The 23,276-nt window shown below is 37.6% G+C and overlaps 1 protein-coding gene across 2 annotated transcripts in view; it reads right to left on the reverse strand.

Moving 5' to 3' along the window:
• Nucleotides 1-604: 604 nt before the first annotated feature.
• LOC133530610 (F-actin-monooxygenase MICAL3) overlaps nt 605-23,276 on the reverse strand; it is a 76,664-nt gene continuing 53,992 nt past the window's right edge. For both annotated transcript variants that reach the window (XM_061868599.1, XM_061868598.1), the window contains exons 8-17: nt 22,730-22,905; nt 21,886-21,943; nt 21,567-21,722; nt 19,986-20,092; nt 18,403-18,558; nt 13,586-13,745; nt 7,777-7,946; nt 7,339-7,475; nt 6,402-6,483; nt 605-5,014 (exon numbers count right to left, since the gene is read on the reverse strand). In XM_061868599.1, coding sequence (XP_061724583.1) covers nt 5,012-5,014; nt 6,402-6,483; nt 7,339-7,475; nt 7,777-7,946; nt 13,586-13,745; nt 18,403-18,558; nt 19,986-20,092; nt 21,567-21,722; nt 21,886-21,943; nt 22,730-22,905 — 1,205 coding nt within the window. In that variant the 3' untranslated portion in view covers nt 605-5,011. The remainder of the gene's footprint in view (nt 5,015-6,401; nt 6,484-7,338; nt 7,476-7,776; nt 7,947-13,585; nt 13,746-18,402; nt 18,559-19,985; nt 20,093-21,566; nt 21,723-21,885; nt 21,944-22,729; nt 22,906-23,276) is intronic.

Raw genomic sequence — 23,276 nt, forward strand, 5'->3', positions numbered from 1 at the left:
ACGCGGCGTGTAAGGTTGATATTGGGCTGTCACCGCGCGCGTCATATGACGTCTTTGGCGGTCAAAAGGTTAAGTTTAAAACAGCATCTTAACTATCATCTGACAAAGTATCAGCCGGGAGGCAATGACTGACGAAATATGCTCCGGGCCCGCGGTCTATTCATCCTAATCAACTTTAACAGTTCCGTTCTCACGAAGTCACCCTTCCTTCACCGATGCATCCTCAATCTTATAGGTTTCCTGTGAGTCATGTTAGCTATCATGAATTCATGATTCATGTAATGTAACCGCCTCCTAGCCTATACTCTGTATCTTTAGGTATTTAAATAAAGGTAAACAAACAATTTGTACATTTTCGGGTAGTTGTAACATTTATTGGTTAACCAACCAAATACAAAACCTCGATCGGTCACTGAACCTGACTTTAACCTACATTATTTGATCGTGTAATGTTTTCATCTACCCTCAACTGGCTTAAGGAGCCATTTGAGGGTAGATTTTGTTTACTTTTATTTAAATACTTAAAGATACAGAGTAATAGTTGAGTGTTTTTTTTTTACGAGTAATAGGATAAGGTGCAGTGCCGGTATAATAAAACAATAAATAATTTTACGTCATTTATTTACCTAACGAAGTGTCTAAATAAGTTGAAAAACATTGAAAACGTAAGTACAAACAATAAATAGAGAGTCGGTAATCAGTCGGATCGTATAATTACCTAAATTATGAAAATTAACATGAAATTCTTTTAATTAACCCTTTCAACGCCAATGACGTCTAAAGTCGTCATGATATGCTGCGATATTTAAAATAAGGAAGCTAAGCATAAAGAATTTGGTACATTGACCTGCCTTTTCGTATCTCTATAGCATGCGAGTAATTATATTGCTGTCCCGCTCATGCCAATGCCACTGGGCGAGCGGGACAGCAATATAATAAAGCGCGTTCAATAGGGATAGCAACAGTCAGAACAATGTACGGATTTCTTCGTCCTTACTTTACCATTGTTATTCAACAGTCATTGCGTATGTCATAGAAGCAAGTGCAGGCTTCAGGGGCTTTTACTACTTTTTAGGTTTTAACGTTAAACTGTTATTTTTTTTATAAGGCGGTATAAGGACATACAATACATCTGGTCATATGCCAACACATATGCAACACAAAAAAAAAAACATCATATCATATCAATATCATTTTTCGGCAAAGTAGCTGGGAAAAGGCCTGGACACGGACGCAGTCCAATACGTTGGTCTGACCAGATCCGCACCGTTCACATGGCTCTCCACACCGCCAGAGACAGAAACAGATGGAGAAAGATCAAAAGAGAGAAAGTGATACAAAATTTAGGTCACGACCCTCAATGTAGAGGAATATGACGCAAGGAGGATTAACATAGGCTTGTCTCTTAAGACAAGTAGAAAAACTCGTGACAATTTTAGACGTCGCCGCCATTTGATGGGTTAAATATTTATTTATAATAACCTGAAAATCATGCACTTAATAAAATAAAATGATCCATTGAAAATGGCACATATAGCGACACAAATTGATAAAATAATTATTAATAGTAATAAATATGGCAAGAACTCTTGACCAATGAAAATAATACTTTACTTACTACTTTGTATCTTTAGGTATTCAAATAAAAGTAAACAAACAATTTTTTGGTTAACTAACCAAATACAAAACCGCCTGGATCTGTCACTGAACCTGACTTTAACATACAACTTGCTTACAACTGGCTTAAAGAGCCATTTGAGGGTAGATTTTGTTTACTTTTATTTAAATACCTAAAGATAGAGAGAGCCACATCAATAGACTAATAAAATACTATATTTTCGTAACTCACATATAATATACAAATATACTATATTGATAACGCTTCTTCGGATATACCCTTGGATATAGTGTAAGAAAATGAATACATAATTGTTGAAAAACCAGATCGTATATTTAACCTTTTGAACGCCACGCCTACCGTACGCGGCGCGTAATCGTGAACCTTGTCGGTACGCATGAAGGTTGATATTGGGCTGTAGCCGCGCACGTCATATGACGTCTTTGGCGGTCAAAAGGTTAAAAAAGTATTTTTCCATGACAGTAAAACATGAGATTCTCTAAACTTCACATAACGAACTTACTTTAAGATATACTTTACCACTCATCCAATGCGTCTTCTTTGAGTATTATCAGTTTTTATAGTATTTACTATGTTAAACATTCGACATTATAGCTTTAAGATATTTCTGCCAATCAACCAATGCATCTTTGAGTATTATGAAGGGAGCGACACTGATTCTTTCGGACATTCTCTGCTCTCATCTCATTACTTATTCTGTGGTATTATTAGTATTTATGTTTTATATAGACAATCTTTTTTTTATTCCAAGGGTATTGCCTCAAACTTTAAAAAAAGTGGTACACTTCGCTAAATACTGGTCAAAATTGTGATTTATTTAAAATACAAAATTATTTGTCAATTCACAATCAATTTAATAATTTTAGTTAAATTCAGTGCCTACCTATATTAATTAAGAGATTTTTACGAAACGGCAAGCTTAATATAAATCGGTTTTTAAAGGTTCCATCAAATATAGATTATAATTCGCTAAATATGAAGTCGAAAATACAAAAACATTGAGATTCTAGCTCCAACTCCAAATAAGTCTACTGATTTTTATAGTGCTTTGGATTTACTTCGAACATGGCATTTTCGAAAACATATTTTTCATACAAATGTCATGAATTCTGTCAAAAGTCTGTATTAAGAGGTACATTTGCATAATTTTAGAAATGAAATAAATACGAAAATCACAAAATAAACTGTTCCCTAAAATATGAAAATAATTGTTCGATTACATTATCGAATTTATCCCAAAGCATTTAACTCGAGAATTTTAATAAACCAATTTGGATACATTAACAAACCTCTTGTTTGAGCGAGCTTACATACACGGTGTTTCTTTGTAAATTTCAAGGGTGCATTACTGAGCTTAAATTAAGTAACTTTCTCAAAGAAACCGGTATTCTAATTGACTCCATTTTGGAGATAATTAATGATTTATTTTTATCTGATAAGGCCCCTACAAGCGTGTACACTTGCCTTAGGGCCTGTTTACATATTGATTAGTGTTTAGTACGAGTTTATACATTTCCTACTAAACGCAAGTATCTCGGACGATCGATATTCGAAATGTCATTGATATGTCATAGTTTTCAATTATTTGGTGGATTTAAATATAATGACCATGTTACAACAATCTTATTAATTAGAATTACTTTTTACGAATAAAAAAAATATCTTAAATGAACTTGCCGTACCCCGAAGTTAACGGACTTAAAAAAAAACACCGTGTATTAATAATCATAAAATGTAAGATTAGGTAGCAAGTTGAAAAAGCGAATCAAGTAATTTTCACGTATGAGCTTTTCCTTATTGCACATATTAAGGCACTTCAAATGCAACCTATTCAGTCCTTAGTATATAAAATTGTATAAATATATTTATAATCTAATTTAGATTTATCTAAGGATACAACCATAACTTAACTATAGTATAATTGGCACAGAAAATATAATGTAACAGAAATGTAACTCCTTTAAAGAGTTGCCAAGAATGAAATAATATATGTGACTCGAAAATGTGACTCAAACATCGCTACAGCTTATAAAACAGTCCCCCGCCGCGTGTCTGTATGTATGTTCGCGATAATAGAATAGAATATGTATGTTCGCGATAAGCTCAAAAACGACTGAACGGATTGTCATGCGGTTCACCTATCAATAGAGTGATTTTTGAGGAAGGTTTAAGTGTATAATTTTTGAAGGTTTTGTGTAACCCGTGCAATGGTTTGGGTTTAAAATGTGCTATTTATCTGTTGAAATGCACTCAATAAGGCACTATAAATGCTAAATGACCCTAAATGCATTATAAATGTTTTATGAAAACTTTCCAGATACAAGGTGTAACAATTATAAAAGGTGTAACTTTAATCCATATACACCGTGTTTTTTTTTATTTGCGTTAATTTCGAGGCTGCATTCCTGAGCTTAAATTAAGTAACTTTCGCCCTTACGAGCGTGTACACTTGCCTTAGGGCCTGTTTACTTATTGATTAGTGTTTAGTGCGAGTTCATACATTTGCTACTAAACGTAAGTACTATCTCGGACGATCGACGTTCGACATGACATTGATATGTCACAGTTTTCAATTGTTTGGTTGAGTTAAATGTAATGCCCGTGTTACAACAACGCTATACGCAACATTTAGTTACTATTTATAAAAAAAAAAATAGTAAAAAAAAAAAACAAAAATATTTTTTTTTTTCAAAATTAACTATGCAATTTAGTTTCCTTAAACGTACTTACCGATACCCCGAAGTTAACGAAATTCAATAAAAACACGGTGTATATTCGGTATCGTATTTTGATTAGAAAAAAGTTTCTAGATTCTGATTTTTCAGAACAATTCGAACTAAATAGTCACTAAACGTTTCACACTGAATGTGATCCGTGATGACACTTACCTCGCTATATTTTTCATACTAATGTAAAAAACCAAAAAGGAGTACCTTATTAAGCTATTTTTACCGTGGTAATTAAACCGTAACCATACTTACGGCCTGTTTCAAAATGTCCAAGTAAAGTATTGGATAGCTAATTGGAAAATAACTGCCAGATAAAACATCCTGCAAAACTTAGCACTATCTACGAGTTAAGCTTATTTGAAGATAGTGAAACGCCAACGATGACTTTATTCGTCAGGTAAGTGGCAAGTAGCTTATTCTGGATTTTACTTGGACATAGTGAAACAGGCCCTTAATGTAGTCACTGGCGATACTTGAAAATCAAAATAAGTCTTATGTAAAGAAAACGAGCTTAAGTTAGTAATTTGTACCAGAGTTACATTATATTTTCTGCGTTATTGGCAATACGAGACTTTACAACTTTAAAACAGGGTTAAAACGTAAGGCTTTGGCAATCAACGGCTCTCGCGGTATCACTCCATGGTTACTGTGAACAAAAATACAGTATAATATTGTCTTCGGTTGCCCGCGATACTCTTCTTCTTCCTCGCGTTGTCCCGGAATTTTGCCACGGCTCATGGGAACCTGGGGTCCGCTTGACAACTAATCCCAAGATTTGGCGTAGGCACTAGTTTTTACGAAAGCGACTGCCATCTGACCTTCCAACCCAGAGGGTAAACTAGGCCTTGTTGGGATTAGTCCGGTTTCCTCACGATGTTTTCCTTCACCGAAAAGCGACTGGTAAATATCAAATGATATTTCGTACATAAGTTCTGAAAAACTCATTGGTACGAGCCGGGGTTTGAACCCGCAACCTCCGGATTGCAAGTCGCACGCTCTTACCGCTAGGCCACCAGCGCTTTTTTTAAGGTTGCCCGCGATACTCATGAAATAAAACTATGGAAACAGATATCGCGTAGTAATTTAAAGTACGGGATGAATTTTGAATTCATTATACCATCACCCGTTGACGAACGCTGTGAATGGTTCGTAACGTAACGTAATGGAAACAAACCTAACCTAAAACATGCAAATAATGTAAACAAAGGAATTTTAACTTCTTAATCTCGCACATTTGAAGGGCAATTTTGAACATATCAACTTAAATATTCTATTTATATCAATTTGCATTTTAACCATAGAGACTATACATATCTATTGTATTGTAGTAATTATTTATTTTAAGATTATTATAATGTAATGTTTACCCAGGTATTGGCTGTTGTATTTAAAAATGTTGTTATGTTATGTTATGTTTAGACGACCGGTTTGGCCTAGTGGGTAGTGACCCTGCCTACGACGCTGATGGTCCCGGGTTCAAATCCTGGTAAGGGCATTTATTCGTGTGATGAGCATGGATATTTGTTCCAGAGTCATGGGTGTTTTCTATGTATTTATAAATATTTATATATTATATATATCGTTGTCTAAGTACCCTCAACACAAGCCTTATTGAGCTTCCTGTTGGACTTAGTCAATTTGTGTAATAATGTCCTATAATATTTATTTATTTATGTATTTTTCATGTCACTATATGATGTTACTATAAATGTTGTATTGACTTGTAAAAGAGCCCTTGAGGCCTACTTGCAGAATAAATTTTTGAATTTTGCATTTAAAATATATGTTAATTGTTAATATTCCATTGAAAATCACCTTCGTAAAAATTGTAGGATATATGTCAAATCGTAACAAATAAGTACAGTCATATTTGTCCAAATTATTTGCGATTTCTATTGAACCAGAGTTTAGTTTTTATAACTAGACTGTATTATTTTGTAACAACTATTGTTGTTGTTTTACCATGGTGCAATAAACGATGATTAAGATTATTCACTACAGTCGAGGTACTGCTTTGACATGTTTATACTTACCACAAATCTATTGACTTTAGTCGCGAACGTCTTCGTCACGTTTGACTGTTGCACCTGCATAGCTTCGAACTTTTCGCGCAAGCTGAAACAAATTCAACACATTAACTTTTCTGTTCATCGAAGGATGTTAGAACTTTCATTTTCTTGCAAGTATTAAAATATTCGCCACAAACAGTCGTCTCCGCCCCGTTCTATGATAACGAGGCCCGACTTGCCACTCGGGTTCCCTCTCCGCCATCGTCCTTACCTCTTAGCGGTCTTGAGCTGCGACTCGCCATTGCCCCGCTCTATGATAGGCCCAACTTGCTGCTCGGGTTCACTCGGGTTCACACTCCGTCCTTACCTCTTGGCGGTTCCGAGCTGCGACTCCCCATCATCGTCACGCTCTATGATAGGCCCAACTTGCCGCTCGGGTTCCCTCGGGTTCACACTCCGTCCTTACCTCTTGGCGGTTCCGAGCTGCGACTCCCCATCATCGTCACGCTCTATGATAGGCCCAACTTGCCGCTCGGGTTCCCTCGGGTTCACACTCCGTCCTTACCTCTTGGCGGTTCCGAGCTGCGACTCCCCGTCATCGTCACGCTCTATGATAGGCCCAACTTGCCGCTCGGGTTCATTCGGGTTCACACTCCGTCCTTACCTCTTAGCGGTTCCGAGCTGCGACTCCCCATCATCGTCACGCTCTATGATAGCCCCAACTTGCCGCTCGGGTTCACTCGGGTTCACACTCCGTCCTTACCTCTTAGCGGTTCCGAGCTGCGACTCCCCATCATCGTCACGCTCTATGATAGCCCCAACTTGCCGCTCGGGTTCATTCGGGTTCACACTCCGTCCTTACCTCTTAGCGGTTCCGAGCTGCGACTCCCCATCATCGTCACGCTCTATGATAGCCCCAACTTGCCGCTCGGGTTCACTCGGGTTCACACTCCGTCCTTACCTCTTGGCGGTCTCGAGCTGCGACTCCCCGTCGTCGTCGCGCTCTATGACGACTTGCCCGACTTGCCGCTCGGGTTCCGACTCGGACCAGTGCTCGAAGCGGTCGCGGAAGCTCTTGGTGCGGGCTAGTTGTTGGGCCTGGGGAAAACAATTTAATCAACTTCGGTTTTCAACTAGTTTGGAAAAGAACTCGAGTTTCGTCTTAATTATAAGTCTGAAAAACTGAGTCGAGTCTTAAAGCAGAGGACTCAAATGACTCGAATTCCTACCAACACTATTTTCAACATAGTTATTGTCTTGTATTTTATTTTGAAAAAAAAACAAAAACAGAATCGACAAAAAACTATTTGATCATGGAACCTGCTCACAAAATTTCATGAGAAGCTGAAACAAAGAGCTTCGCTAACGCTCAGTCAATTAGTCGTCAGGGGAAACATACCTGTTTGAGAGCCTCGTCTCTCTCCCGGGTCTCGTTGTAGAACCTCTGGCGCTCCTCCTCGCTGTCCTCGTCGTCCGAGTACTCCTCGTCGCTGTACTCCTCGGAGCTGTGGCCCTGGTGGGTCTCCTCGCCCGGCGGAGGGGGGGTGAAGCACTTCAGGGGTTTGGGGCCTGACGAAAATAATTAAAGTTATTCATTATTATAATGTCGATTTGAAAATCATTTAACCTCTTAAGGCCCAGCCATAGAAATGAAAAATCCAAAATTTGGCACTGGAATTTGAACCTATAGTGCACGGAATACAGTAGATTTCATTTTGTTTGAAAATTGCACGAAACAAAACAAATGCAACTCTGTCCTAATTGAATATGATTAAAATTTCATCGAACTGAATAAGTCCTATAGGTAGGACCTTGGGCCTTACGAGGAATAGGGTAAAGGTATATATCAACGATCAGTCATTTAAAATTTAAACATTAGCCCCTCATTTTTTAGGATAATTTCCAGAAAAAGGCTGTAAAATAAGGTTAAAAGGGGCAAACATTGGGAAGAAATAGTATAGTTTAGTTTACCCCACTATTGAATATCAATTAATAAGGATATTTTTTCATAAATCGATGCGCACTGTAAGTTTAATAAGGTTTGTGTTATAAGTAATATATTCAAAACAGCGGCTTGAATATTTTGATCTGAATAGCTCGATGAAGTATATAATCATCGAATAGCAATAGCTGTTTCCTTTTAACGCCAAATCATCATCATCTGAGCCATAAGACGTCCATTGTTGAACATAGGCCTCCCCTTTGGACCTCTACATGTACCTACCGGTTAGAAGCGACCCACATCCAGCGTCAACGCCAAATGAGTGTAAGCAAAAATACAAAATTTACGGAACACAATACATACGTATGTTTTAATCCTATATGTGATCGGTGCAAGTGAAATGTTTAAAACTGCGGCCCGTTTGTATATAGTTATTTATTTTAAACTATGTACTGTGATGAAATTGGAAGCAATATGAGCACATTTTTAAACTATTACTTAAAGGGACTTAGTACAATCAACAATTGTCTGCCTCATAGTAGCCTTGAAAATCTCTCAAAACGAATTTTAAATGATAGTACTATTAATTCAAAGACAACACTGCTTATTCTTATGGGGAATAGGGGTAATGTGAATAAAAATAATTTAATAAAATTCTTTGAAAAATTAAAGACACTTATAGTGAATGAAATTATTATTTTCACATTCCCCTATTGTGATCAAATGTCAGAGGCAGAAAATAACACTAGGTGTAAGTTAAATATATTTTTATATAATCTTTGTACATATAGTGATAAGTTTAGTATAATTGACACTAACAAATTTGTTAGCAAATACCATATGCCTATGGTTTTTTGGACTAAAGGTAAGTTATACCTTTCAAATTATTATAAAAGACAAATAGCTTTGTCGCTATCATATTTGTTTGACATTTCTGCCAAAAATTTGGCAGTTTATCCTGCTTCTATTGAGCAGACCGGTATGAACTTGGTTTTGGTTCCAGTCATAACCAATAATTTAAATTAGCTCTTAAGACAAAAGAATCTGTCTCTGGCAATTTAGCTTTTAGTAAATCTGATGAAAAATACTGCAAACATGGAATGTACATCCACCTGGTGCATCAAAACATTCAATGTATTAGAGGAAAAGATTTACAGATTGAACTTTTTTTGAATGATTATAATATTGATATTTTATGTATTACTGAACATTGGTTGAATAATAATGAATTAATGCCTCAATTTAATAATCACCAGGTGGGCAGTTCGTTCACCAGACTTAGTTCCATACATGGTGGGTCATTAATTATATTAAATAGTCAGTTAAAATTTAAGGAACGTAAGGACATTGTATCCATGTCTGTTGAGCGGACTATAGAACTAAGTGCAGTAGAATTGGAGCAATTAATTGTTGTCTGTGTGTATAGGCCGCCTTTAAGTAATTTTGAAATATTTGAAAGCATAATGGAATCCGTCCTACTTAAAATATCACCTTCTAGTAAGAAATTACTTATATGCGGCGACTATAATGTAAATATTTTGGAAAATTCAACAGTAAGTTGTAGATTGTTGAATCTTTTCAAATCATGTAATCTCAACCACATGTTTATGGAGCCTACTAGAGTGACTGCCACTAGTGCCACCTGTATAGATAATATTTTCACTGATATTTTTCCTACCGCTAAAAATGTAATCAGCAAGTTAGAATCAGACCACTTAGGCCAATTAATGGTGTTTGAGGCTGTAAGGAAAAATACCTTGCGAAAACAAATAACTTTTGTACCAGTAACCTCTGACCGCGTGGAACGAATGAAACAAAGTTTAATTCAGGCGCTACCCTTTCTGTCTTCCAACATGAGTCCTAATGATATGTATAATTCATTCTTTCACACTTTTATGGAAAATTATAATGCGATATTTACTACAAAATCGGTCATGGTTAGTGATGCATCAGTTTTTAGTGAGTGGGCTACTGCAGAGTTACATCAACGAAGACGTGCATTGTATGCCTTGTATGAGGAACGGCGGTTCAATACGAGTGATGAATTTAAGGAATATGTTAAACAATATTCGAAGAAGTTTAAAATAGATTGCCATATCGCTAAGCGTAATTATTTAAGTCAAACAATAAAAACTAGCTCTGATATAATTAAAACAACGTGGAAAGTAATTAATGTGGAGACTGGTAGATCAAAGCAAAGGATGAAAGATCTTAAACTAAAAATTGATGACAAAATCGTAGATTCCAGTTTAGATGTAGCAACAGAATTTGAAAAATTCTTCACCGAGGTACCAGCTTCCACAACTAAGAACTTAAATTCATCACCCTCGTCTGCCGTTACACTGTTAGAAGAGAATGTCCCAGAATGTACTAGAAACCTTAATTTTGAACATGTGAGTGCCTCAGATATATTAAAGGCGTTTAAATCAATTAATGTAAAAAAAACTAGTGACCTTTGGGGAGTCTCCGTTCATACTGTCAAATCCTTAATAGAAGTTGTAGCGCCTGACCTGGTAGTTATATTTAATAACAGTGTTGACTGCGGTGAGTTTCCTGATCTAATGAAACATAGTAAAGTCACTCCTTTATTTAAATCAGGTAGCACATCCGACCCCACTAACTTTAGACCGATATCAGTGTTACCAACATTCAGCAAAATTTTTGAAAAAATAGTTTTGAGTCAGTTATTGAAACATTTTAACATTAATAATCTAATGCACAACAAACAATTTGGTTTTACACGGGGTCGCTCAACAACCGACGCTGGTGTTGAGCTAATTAAACAGATCTTCGATGCCTGGGAGGAGTCACAGGATGCTTTAGGTATCTTCTGTGACTTATCTAAGGCCTTCGATTGCGTCTGTCATGAAACATTGATCAGGAAACTGCACTATTATGGAGTAAGAGGCTCGGCACTGAATTTAATAAAGTCTTACTTACACGGTAGAATACAAAGGGTTGATGTGAGTGGACAGCGATCACCGGGGTCATTGGTCTCTATGGGTGTACCGCAGGGATCAATATTGGGGCCGTTCCTGTTTCTTATCTACATTAATGACCTGCCTTACCTTGTAAAGACCCACCATGACATAGTATTGTTTGCAGACGATACCTCACTTATTTTCAAAGTCAAACGACAGCAACAAGCTTGCAGTGATGTAAACAATGCTATTTCTAAAGTAGTAAATTGGTTTAATGTTAATAATTTATTGTTAAATGAGAAAAAGACTAAGTGCATTAAGTTTGTTACAAGTCACATAAGGAATGAGCAAACAGGTGTCATTGTCAAGGATGAGGAATTGGAACTAGTAGATAGCACAGTTTTTCTTGGTATAACTTTAGATTCTAAACTACAATGGGGTCCCCATATTGCTAATCTCTCGAATAGACTGAGTTCTGCAGCTTTTGCAGTGAGCAAGATCCGTCAGTTAACAGACGTGAAAACAGCTCGATTAGTTTACTTTAGTTACTTTCATAGCATTATGTCATATGGTATTTTACTATGGGGTAGTGCTTCAGAGATAAATACCATTTTTGTTCTGCAGAAGAGGGCTATTCGTGCAATACAGGGTGATTCAGGAGACGTGAGCAGGATCAAGCTTGAGCATTCAGTAAGTTATAAGCAACTGTTTCGTACCAGGATTTGTGAGATTAACGTTCTTTTATTTTTTACTGTTAAAAAAAATGTTTTAATTTATTTACGCCATGTATGGTCACCCTCTTTGTTTTATCCATAACAAGTGACAAATTGAATGTCATCGGAGTCTGGTTACTTTTGAAAAATCGTATCTCACTCAAGTGTGACATTTTGTTTTCTTCATAATCAAACTGCTGTCATAACGGTTAAAGAGGTTTTATCTTTCTTAATTAAGTGTTGTAGGGTGTCCATGATTGTAGATTATCAAATTTGTCCTTCCCAAAAAGTTAAATAACAGAAATAAAGCGAGATTGTTTTACTTAAATATGATGATGAACGGTTCATTAACATTTACTGATTGTGTAGGCTTAGTCCTGCTCACGTCTCATGAATCACCCTGTATATAAAATGTACCATAGAGACACACTTAGAGATAAGTTTAAGGACATTAACATAATGACAGTGCACTGTCAATATATTTATGAGAATATTCTGTATGTACATAAAAACATTGCCAGTTTTAAGAAAAACTGTGAAATACATAATATTAATACTAGAAATAAGCATAAGCTCGCAGTGCCCTTCACTAGGCTCCATAAAATTAAGAAATCATTCATGGGTAATTGTGTAAGATTTTACAATAAACTTCCTAATATTATAACTGAATTGTCTGTTAGTAAATTTAAAAATTATGTAAAACGTAAGCTTATCTCTAAAGCCTATTATAGCACACAAGACTACATGAATGATGAAACACCGTGGGTTTAAGTGTGATTGTAAAGAATGAATTATTTATTGTTATGTTATTAATGATGAAATTGATAATTCAATGTATATATATACCGTATTTTTTGACATTTAGATTTTATTCTAGAAAGGTTCTAGACTAGTATTTTCATACAATTTTGATGTTTGACGATTTTTTTGTGAAATTCTTATTATTAAGTTTACCATATCTATAATAGTTCAATGTTTTTGTAGAACAATAATATTTAGATTAAGATGATATTTGTAAAATTTGACGATTTAAAAGTGCTTGTTGCTAGGCCTATTTGAATAAAGAATATAAAAAAAAAAAAAAAAAAAAAAAAAAAAAAAAAAAAAAAAAAAAAAAAAAAAACTTTATTGCACATTTAAAAGGTAACAGACGGCGGCCTTATGCCTCATGACATTCTCTACCAGTCAATCATAGCCTATGATTAAAGTTTAAAATAAATAATTTTCATAGGGCCAAAAAGAAAAAGTGGCTGTGACATAATCGGACAGACAGACGGACGTTATATAAGGGTTCCGTTTTTTGCCATTTGGCTACGGAACCCAAAAAATGTCACGAATCGTGCAGCGAGAAGCGTTTAGAATTTATAATTAAGTACCATAGGTAATATGTCAGTTTTTAACGCATGTATACCCAGCTGCAAAAACGAATATCGATTTAATAATTATAATTAATACAAATAAACGAATATGAATATATAAATTCAATTAATAAAGTGGGTATGTATTTTTGCAGCCGTGTGTATACCCTGAGGTTCCAGTTATTGTTTCGGCCGGCACACGTTGACGACGCAAAGCGTGTGGCGTGTGGCTTGTGCCCTCGTTGGCTCCAAGTCCAGACCCCGAGGTACATACCCTGGGGCTCGGGCTGGCGCTGCTCCTCCAGCTGGCGGAACACGGTGATCATGCGCGAGGCGGTGTGGCGGGTGGCGGCCAGCCCCGTGTCGGGCGCCGCCTGCTCGCTGCGCACCACGCTGGGCTCGTGGTACACTTCGGGGGACGGGGATTTGGCTCGCTGGGAACAAATGGGAATCATTCGTGGACTGAAATATATGCGACTAAGCCCTCCGGTGGCCCCAGATTTCAACCAGCATTTTCAGTTTTTGCGGCCAATGTCAGGACCTCGTCATTTGGCAAATTCATTTGTTTAGTGGGAAAAAATAAATTATGGGGCTTTTTTTGCCGACTTTATTAAAGGACTACCAAGCCAATTTCACTGTTTTTACGTCGCTATAACATGCTTTAACGTTGTATAAACAAGAAAGTTGTGTACACCATATTTTATCTTGGTAATTTTTCTTTAATTTGGTCTACTGATATTTCAAATAACATACCCGTATTCTTACATAATTTTTCTGTGAACCCTTTTCTCGAGTTAAAATCCGTATAAACTCCCTTATTATGCAACGTTTAGACACGTAACTTTAACCAATAGGCAATAATGATGTACAATTACGACCGCCAATTTTTCAATTCGAAATCGATACTATTCAAGTTTGTCTCCGGTCCGGGGAGGCGCCGCTCGGCCGTCGGACGGGGAACCTGTGGCGCTCGACGCGACAAGCGCGCAATTCAAGAGAATAATTCTCTGTGAATTAATTGTACGATTTTGACTTTTAAAGTTTTGAACATAGATACAGTAACACGCCACCGCGTATGTGTATAATCGTCACCATATTGTTAGTATGAAGTGCATACATGCCTTGCCCAATATAGGGTTAATAAAACCAAGCATGATGCTCGCATGAGCATTACCACGTTACCAAGTCTCTGTGGCAAGGTTGGCCAAGCCTCACAACAATGAAGAGGTAAGAGCACTGCAACACTACGAAAAAAGATACATTTATATATATCTTTATCATTAGCTATTTATTAACCTTTTATTGCTACATTTTTTTCAGCCTGTTAGTGTCCCACTGCTGGGCAAAGGCCTTCCCTCTGTCTCGCCATTTGGTCCTATCCAATGCACACTCCCGCCACTCTTTACAAAATGCATCAAGGTCGTCCCGCCATCTCCGTTTTGGTCTTTCACTGCCCCGAGATCCATCCTGTGGGACCTTGTCTGTGGCTGGTTTGGTCCAGGGCTCGGGGTGCATTCGACAGACGTGCCCTGCCCAGTCCCACTTAAGCTTGGCGGCCTTCATGCCCACATCCTCAATGCCAGTTTTGGAACGCAGTTCGGTGTTTCTAACACGGTCGACTCTGCGAATACCTAGTATGCTGCGTTCCATTGCTCTTTGGCAAACCTTGAGTCTGGACTTTTCATATTCAGTTTGAGACCATGTTTGGACGCCGTAGGTGAGGATGGGCAGGATACACATGCCGACAAGTTTGCGTTTTAAAGAGAGTGGGAGGTTGCCTTTAATTAGCGTCTTCAAGGACTAGGCGTTTGCGATACGGCGATCGATTTCTTTGAACTGCCTGTTGTCGAAGGATACTACAGTTAGTATCCAGTGCCCAAGTAGATATATATACTCGTTGACATACTGCATATCCCGCCCATCTACCGCTACACTACGTTTTGCGCGGTTGGTCATCAACTGTATCTTGGCTCTATTCATGGTTATTAATACGTATTTAATAGTTATATAATACGGTTATTATACGTTACGTATTGTTACATAATACGAGTAATATACCTTTGCAAAATTTTGCACTGTCCAGCGTGCATCGTGTTGCAGCCTGACTTGCATGCGCATTGGTCCATGAGGCTGAGTTCTAACTATATTGACGCGACATCAGACCAATGCGGTACCCATCTGCCTTGTAAGGTTTTATTCCACCCCCAATAGGTATGGACATGGTACTTGGGCGTCACATTTTAATATGTCCCATATACGTATATAGAATGTGGAATAGGTTGTCTCCTGAGAAATTTCCTTTGCGCTACGACATGGGTTCTTTCAAGAAGCGGGTATTTAGGATTCCCAAGGATGGGCAGTGCTTAAGTGGCACCTGTGATGTTACTTATGTCCATTGGCGACGATGACCGCTTCCGTATCCGCTGCACACAACGTATGTTTGTGAAGACCAGCTGAAGTCGGGGGAAGGTCGGTTACAAGTCGACCTTGGGACCTCGACGCGGCGCTGCGGGCTGATGTTTATTTGCGTGTCAGTGAGGCTCGGCGCGGGCCAGGGGGGTCGAACCACCTCTGGAGGAGGTCAGCAGCGGGTAGGGGGAGACCTTTCCTTGCGAGCGGTGGTGAAAGCCATGCTTGGTGGGGAGGCGATGACCTCCTTGTGCGAGGACGTGCTTAGGAGGCGGCGGAGCGCGGCGGTGGGCATGCGAGCGCCAGGACCTGGTTCGCCTGCAGGGTCGAGGACGTCTGTCGCTTACACACAGGTCCCTGCGTAAGCCTAAAGGTCCCTGCGTAAGCCGAAAGGTCCCTGCTTAAGCCGAAAGGTCCCTGCGTAAGCCTAAAGGTCCCTGCGTAAGCCTAAAGGTCCCTGCGTAAGCCTAAAGGTCCCTGCGTAAGCCTAAAGGTCCCTGCGTAAGCCTAAAGGTCCCTGCGGAAGCCGAAAGGTCCCTGCGTAAGCCTAAAGGTCCCTGCGTAAGCCTAAAGGTCCCTGCGTAAGCCTAAAGGTCCCTGCGTAAGCCGAAAGGTCCCTGCGTAAGCCGAAAGGTCCCTGCGTAAGCCTAAAGTTACCTGCGATAGGTAATCAAGGCACGCACTGAGGTGGAGGGGTGATATCCCCAAGAGCAGGGGCCGAGGCCGGACAGCCGGTGGCGAGGTTGCGGACGTTTGCTTAGGCGTTCCTGGGGGAACTCCCTCTGGTCGCATAACAACTTTTGTCATATTTTTAATTGTCATAACATAACACTTCATGCATAAAGTTGTAAGTCATAAAAATCTTTAGTCAGAATTATTCCTAAGCATAACTGTGTTTTTGTCATTAATGAGTTATGTCATAATTTTTATATAGTCATAAATTGAATTCGCATAAAAATTTAGGTTAGGTTCGTTAGGTATGCACAAAAAATATATGTATGCCATCAAATATTATGGCTAAAAATGCATGACACAATATAATATGACTTTTCATTTGTATGCACAATGATGATTATGACACAAGCTGTTATGCGTATCAAAGATATGACTTAAACTTTTATGCAGCCCAATATGGACCCATTCCTCGGACCCCGCTGTATAGCTGTGTGGTTGCTCCAGAGGGGTTTTAGTGGGTAAACTTTGGGTCCCATTAGCCTATGTGGGAGTCCCACATAACCATCCCATGTCCATCCCAGGTCCGTCCCAGCGCCTGGGTGGTATGCGTAACCGTAACGCGGGGAATTCGTCTATAAAAGGTTGTTGGTTTCATTAGAAATGACCAGATAAGCTAATAAAGGCAGGAATTACTTCAGAGTGCGAAATCCATGCTTTCCAGGATTATTTTATCCTTTTAGAGTTAAAATACGAAGTATATAAATAAACATTTATAAATAAATAGACATACATAAGTACTGTCCACTCTCAAAGTTGCGTCTACATCGGTTGCACCAACAGTAAATTTTTCCTTCGCTAGAGGATTTAGAGGATATTATGTAACTCTTTTTAACAGATAGGATATAATGTAACTCTTTTTAACAGATATATATATTTTATTTTTTAAATGTAATATTTTTATAATTATATAAACCTACTAACTAGGCCAAATTCTGGAACATGAATCTTATAAACTACTTAACCGATTTTGATGCGGTTTTCAGTATCTGATAAAAATATATTTGCATTTATGATAAATTACTTCTTAGCAGGTATTTTTCAACGTGAAAGACACTATTTCAAAAAATTGTGTCAAGGTTTTTTTTTTTATTTAACACTATTTTGTTAAACATATTTCGTGTATATTTTTTACATTAAAATATTATTTTCTTTCGATTGACTTAAAAAAAAATCTTATTAGAATGATCCGTGAAACTTCTAAATATTTTTTTTGTTTTTAACAGACCTCGCTTTAGCTCGGCTCCTAAGGGACGAAATTACGGGTGCTTCGAAAAAATCGTTTTATTGGGTCTCCACTATTATCGTGCAACGTGGCTTGCTTCCATCTCAAAATGTATCTTTTCGGCAAAAAAGCTCCATATAAGACTACTAGGTGGTAACGCGTAACTCCTTGCAGGTCTGCTCGGGTTTATAGGTCTCGAAGAACTAGAAGCCGTCAGTGGTCAGTTTGTATATGAACCTTCACTTAAAGAGTATACCTACCAGGATAACCTAAGAAAAATTGCCTCCAGCGCATTGTGCTTCTGGGCTAGGTCGATGAAACTTTTGTATGATGTAGAATATAAATTGGTTCATATTTACAAAAAAAAAAGGTGTGTGTACCATGAGCTGAACTTGTTATACGCGATTTTTTAACATATAGCCTTTCGTCTTATTAATATTTGTACAAAATTTGAAATTCGTCACTTTCATAGTTTAAGAAAAAAAAAAAACAGTTTGAGGTTAATCGGGTGTTTTTCACCCCCAGGGGGTAACAGAGGGATAAAACTTTGTGCAGGGTACCTCCTCAAACGCTGGGGGCAGTTTTTCTTAGGTTATCCTGCTGTACCCTTTTCATACTGTCAAATGTAAACGCGAAACGGATTGCAGCTCACTTCTGGATGAAATTAGCTCAGAATCGGAAGTGACGTACTCGAAGTCCTGTAAAGGCTGGAATAATGATGATACCTGCGTCTGCCTGGGTGGCGTCATGCGGAACTCCTTGCGGGTCTGCTCGGGTTTGTAGGTCTCGAAGAACTTGAAGCGGTCAGTGATGTCGGCGGTCTGGATGTGGACTTCCTCCACTTTGTCTGCTGCGCGAACTACGTCCTTGGGTATGAAGGGCTAAAACAAAAGGTTGTCGCACCTTTATTTTTTGGTAGGAACTGGCACTGAAATAAAATTTAACTTGTAAATTCTGATACCAAAAAATTAAGTATAGTGAATAGTTCGTCTGTCAATTTATACACCAATGTGTGAAATACACGTTGAACGTCTCACAAGGAAAGGTACCCAACTGTCCGGTTCCGATTTGATTTATATTTATATATGTTATAGAGTAGTCTAAAATAACGGACACGTATTTTTTTTTAGCTGCCCAAACTCAACCTATTGGGAGAAATTATCCTCCAAAGTACTAAAAAGTTACTAAATCTTCTAACTCCTATAGAAAGTGATGCTCGAGCAACTTCCTAGTTAATGGCTGGTATGAGTATATGTTTGAAAGCAGCAAAAAATAATGAGCACGTGTTTTGTTATATCGGCTAAAACTCATTTTTTCCTAAAAAATCGACATTCGAAGTTTTATAATATGTTATCGCTAAAGTTAGACATAAAGATGGGTGTTTTTTTTTTTAGGAAAACTTGAGTTTAAGCAGATATAACAAAACACGTGTACATTTTTTTCCTGTTCTCAAACAAGCCATTAACTAGCAAGTTGCTTGAGCATCACTTTCTATAGGAGTTAGAAGATTTAGTAATTTTTTTTAGTACTTTGGAGGACAATTTCTCTCAATAGGTTGAGTTTGGGCAGCTAAAAAAAATACGTGTCCGTTATTTTAGACTGCTCTATAACATATATAAATATAAATCAAATCGGAACCGGACAGATGGGTACCTTTCCTTGTCAGTCAGATGATTCATATTTAAATACACAATAGGACATTTTTATTTTCAAATGTCATATAGATTGTATCATGTTGTTAAAGGTTAGATTTAACAGATCTACGCGTCATCGTGAATGACATGATCTATACCCTGCTAATGCTCACGGTCCTATTAGCTATAGTACTTATTCAGCTAGATGAAATTTAAATAATTTGTACTTGAAATAGAGTTGTATTTGTCTTGTTTCGTTCATTTTAAAAACTATATTTCTTACACCTTCAGTTCAAATTTTACTAGCAAATTTTGTATATTCATTTGAATGGCTGGCTTTTATTTATTTTAAACTTTATTGCACAATAAAAATAAGTTCAAATGGCGGACTTAATGCCTTAAGGCATTCTCTACCAGTCAACCATAGGGCAAAACAGAAATTCTCGAATGTGGGTGCAGTCAGAAAAATAATTCAAAAGAAATGACAACTATAAAAGTAATTTTAAAAAACTATTTACAATTTTGGACATTAATAACATTATTTACAATGTTACACACAATAATATTAGGTACTACATATATATAGACATTATGCAATATAAATACCAATATATATATACATAACTTTTAAACTTTTAGGAGGATATAAATGACACAAGTATAGAGAAACTTACAATTTCCTTCCTCTTGGGCACTTCCTGCGGCGGCGGCGAGGTCGGCGTCATGTTCTTGGCGTTCGCGTCCAGCTCCAAGAAGATGGAACGAGACTTCTTGCCGATACCTGTTGATTAGCGTACATTGTGTGAGCAACGGTCCGTCATATACACCGTGGGCCAATTAAACCCGACAGATTTTAACCACGCATTCCTGAGGTCATAAGGAGCAAAAAATGTTATAAGAGTTTTGGCCAAATTCGCCAAAAAAAAAATTTTTTTTTTTGCCGAAAAAAAAAAATCCTTTTGCGTTTTCTGCACACGACACGTTATTTATTTTTACACCTTGGTGAAAAAAAAACATTACAACGAATAAGTAAAGTTTTTTTTTATTTACAGACGAAAATTGCGAGTTTACATTAAAACTTTAATATCTGTCAGTAGGTATGTCTAAACCAAGTCACATAGTAGCAGCGTCACAGCTAAAAAGGCGTTTTTGACTAAGTTATAAAAGAAACAAATTTTCACAGAAATTGTCATTATCTCTAAAACAAGACCGATTTCAGAAAACATTGTATGACATTTTAGTCTCTAAATGCGGTCAAGAATACACCTTTGAAATCTGTCGGGTTTAATTGGCCCACGGTGTATATATTTCTCTCCTTTTTTGAAGAGGGAAATTACAGAGCAAACCCTTTTTTCAATAAAGATTTAAAAAAAAAAAATGATACAAGTGTGCTACGTTGGTCATTACACACAAGGCTAAAAGACGATGTGTGTAATGATATGACAAGTGCACAGCGCAGCTGCCACACCGCCGACCACTGCAGCGGCGGCCCGAGGCCTGGCTGTACGAGCTACGAAACCGATTAAGAAGGTTCCGTCTGAATACATATCATTAGCAACTGGGTACTTGACACATGTTGAATATTATAACAACATTTTGTTAAATGGATAGAAAACGAGCCGTCCAATATAAAAAAGTGGAATTCAAAAAATTATATTGAGATTATAAAAAAAATACAAGGCTCCAAAGTCTAAAAAAATATGTTTTTATGTCTTTCAAAAATAGATTTAAAAAATGGTACCATACGATTCCATTCATTTTATTGAAAAATAAATATTATAACAATTATACACATAAACGCAATATTTCAGGGTCAAATGGCGATTTCCTTGATCTTCCATACATTTAGGACAGACTTATATAATGTGACGTCACATCACATTATCATTTTGTTAGAGGCGTTTCAATCGTCGAGTGCGAGTTTACCTACTATCTACTTACGTATTTTATCTAGAAATCATCACAAGACATGCACATATCATCATAGTATACATACACTATACGATTGCTTCTTTTATTTTTTTATTTATATTAGATAGTACATACGACATCAACGTACTTTTTATTCATTAAATAGTAGCACGTTGATGTCTTTTTCTCTTGACCGCGGCGACGTGATTGGTCGAATTCATTTCAATTGAGTAAAGCGTTTCGTAAGACGTCATTATAGTGGATTCGGGAGCCCATCACTTATTTATAAATAACGAAGGCTTAACTCAACCATTAAAGTCGACGAGTAGAAAATAAATATTGACCTTCGTTAAAGAGCGCCTGGTCCTCAATCTCCCTGTTCCTCGGGGGCTGGTTCTCGTCGTTGAACACCTCGCCGTTCTCGAAGCGCTGTTTGATCGCTCGGGACTTTTCAGCGTCCAGTTCTAGCTCGCGAGCGATCTTGTCCGCTGATGTTACACCTGGGAATGGCATTGTCGTCATTTATAAATGCGTGTCAAATCGAAAATTCTGATAAAGTTATTATTATCCATTCGTAATTATCTGTGATTCAAAACTTTACAGAAGAAAAGCAATTCACAAAATGAAAAAAAAATGTTATATTAAATAATCTAGGGGAATTACCTTGTTCGCTCTGCATAACGGACTGTTCGTACATCTCTTTGATTTTAGCCTGCTTGCCCTGCGAAAGAGAAATCGTTTTAAATACATTGTAATGCTATACTTTTTAAGTTTAATTTAAGAATTTTCTTATAGATTATTTATAACCTACTCTGAATAGGAGGCTTGAAAACATACAAACAGGAAAGGACCCAGGTTACAGCCCTGAGGCACACCTTTTTTAGCTCCTAGGTGTAATTTATGCCAACAATACATGTATATCGTGTCGCTGAGATACACAATTATAAGAGTAATTGCTTAATTTCTTACACAGTAGCTACTAAGTATTCGAAAACACCGTAATGTTGATATTTCTACATACTCTTCTTTGACGAACACAGTCAAAAGCTTTATATAGGTGTGTTAATTAAAATGAATAAATAAAAAAAAATATAAGTCATGGGAAATAATTTTAAAAATATGTTTTAGAAAGTTGTCAAATGCTGTCAAGCGCTGGTGGTCTAGCGGTAAGGGCGTGCGACTTGCTATCCGGAGATCGCGGGTTCAAACCCCGGCTCGTACCAAGGAGTTTTTAGGAACTTATTTACGAAATATAATTTGATATCTATCATTCGCTTTTCGGTGAAGGAAAACATCGTGAGGAAACCGTACCCAATAAGACCTAGTTTACCCTCCGAGTTGGAAGGTCATATGGCAGTCGCTTTCGTAAAAACTAGTGCCTACGCTAAATCATGGGATTAGTTGTCAAGCGGACTCCAGGATCCCATGAGCCGTGGCAAAACGCCGGGACAACGCGAGGAAGAAGTTTTAGAAAGTTGTGAAAGTAGTGTTATTATTCTTTTCTCACCATAAAAAGCCTGCTGCGAATGTTCTGTATCTCTTGTTTCCTCTCGCGGGTACGTTCGGAGCTATTGTGCTGTCCCGTTTCAAACTTGCCGACTATCTCGCTCATGTTGCAGAAGGAGACGGGCTGCTCGCGGCCGTTAGCGGCCTTGTAGGACTTCTTGAGGATAGAGTCTTCGTCTGTTAGAAAATTAAAAATAAATAAGATAAATAAACTAGTAGCTCTGTGAGCTGTAGACCTTGCGAGCATAAATTAAAACTGAATAAATGTATGGCTCCGCCAATTTGAAAGAAAAATCGGGGATAGACCAAAAAAATATATTTAATCATCAAACCTGATTCCGCGAGAATCGGTTGAGAATTGCGACTTATAGAGGAGAACATCCGGACTGACGAAAGCATTTTTGCTCAAGTTAAAACAGAGACCTTCTCTGACGCTCGGTCAATGAATATTTGGGAACAATCTTACAAAAATAAGTCGATCTGTTAGAGCCCCAAACATACCGAAACTTGTACTGAACGTAAAGGACTAGACAAAGGTATACAAATAT

This window comes from Cydia pomonella, chromosome 23, assembly GCF_033807575.1.
Source record: "Cydia pomonella isolate Wapato2018A chromosome 23, ilCydPomo1, whole genome shotgun sequence".
NCBI lineage: Eukaryota > Metazoa > Arthropoda > Insecta > Lepidoptera > Tortricidae > Cydia > Cydia pomonella.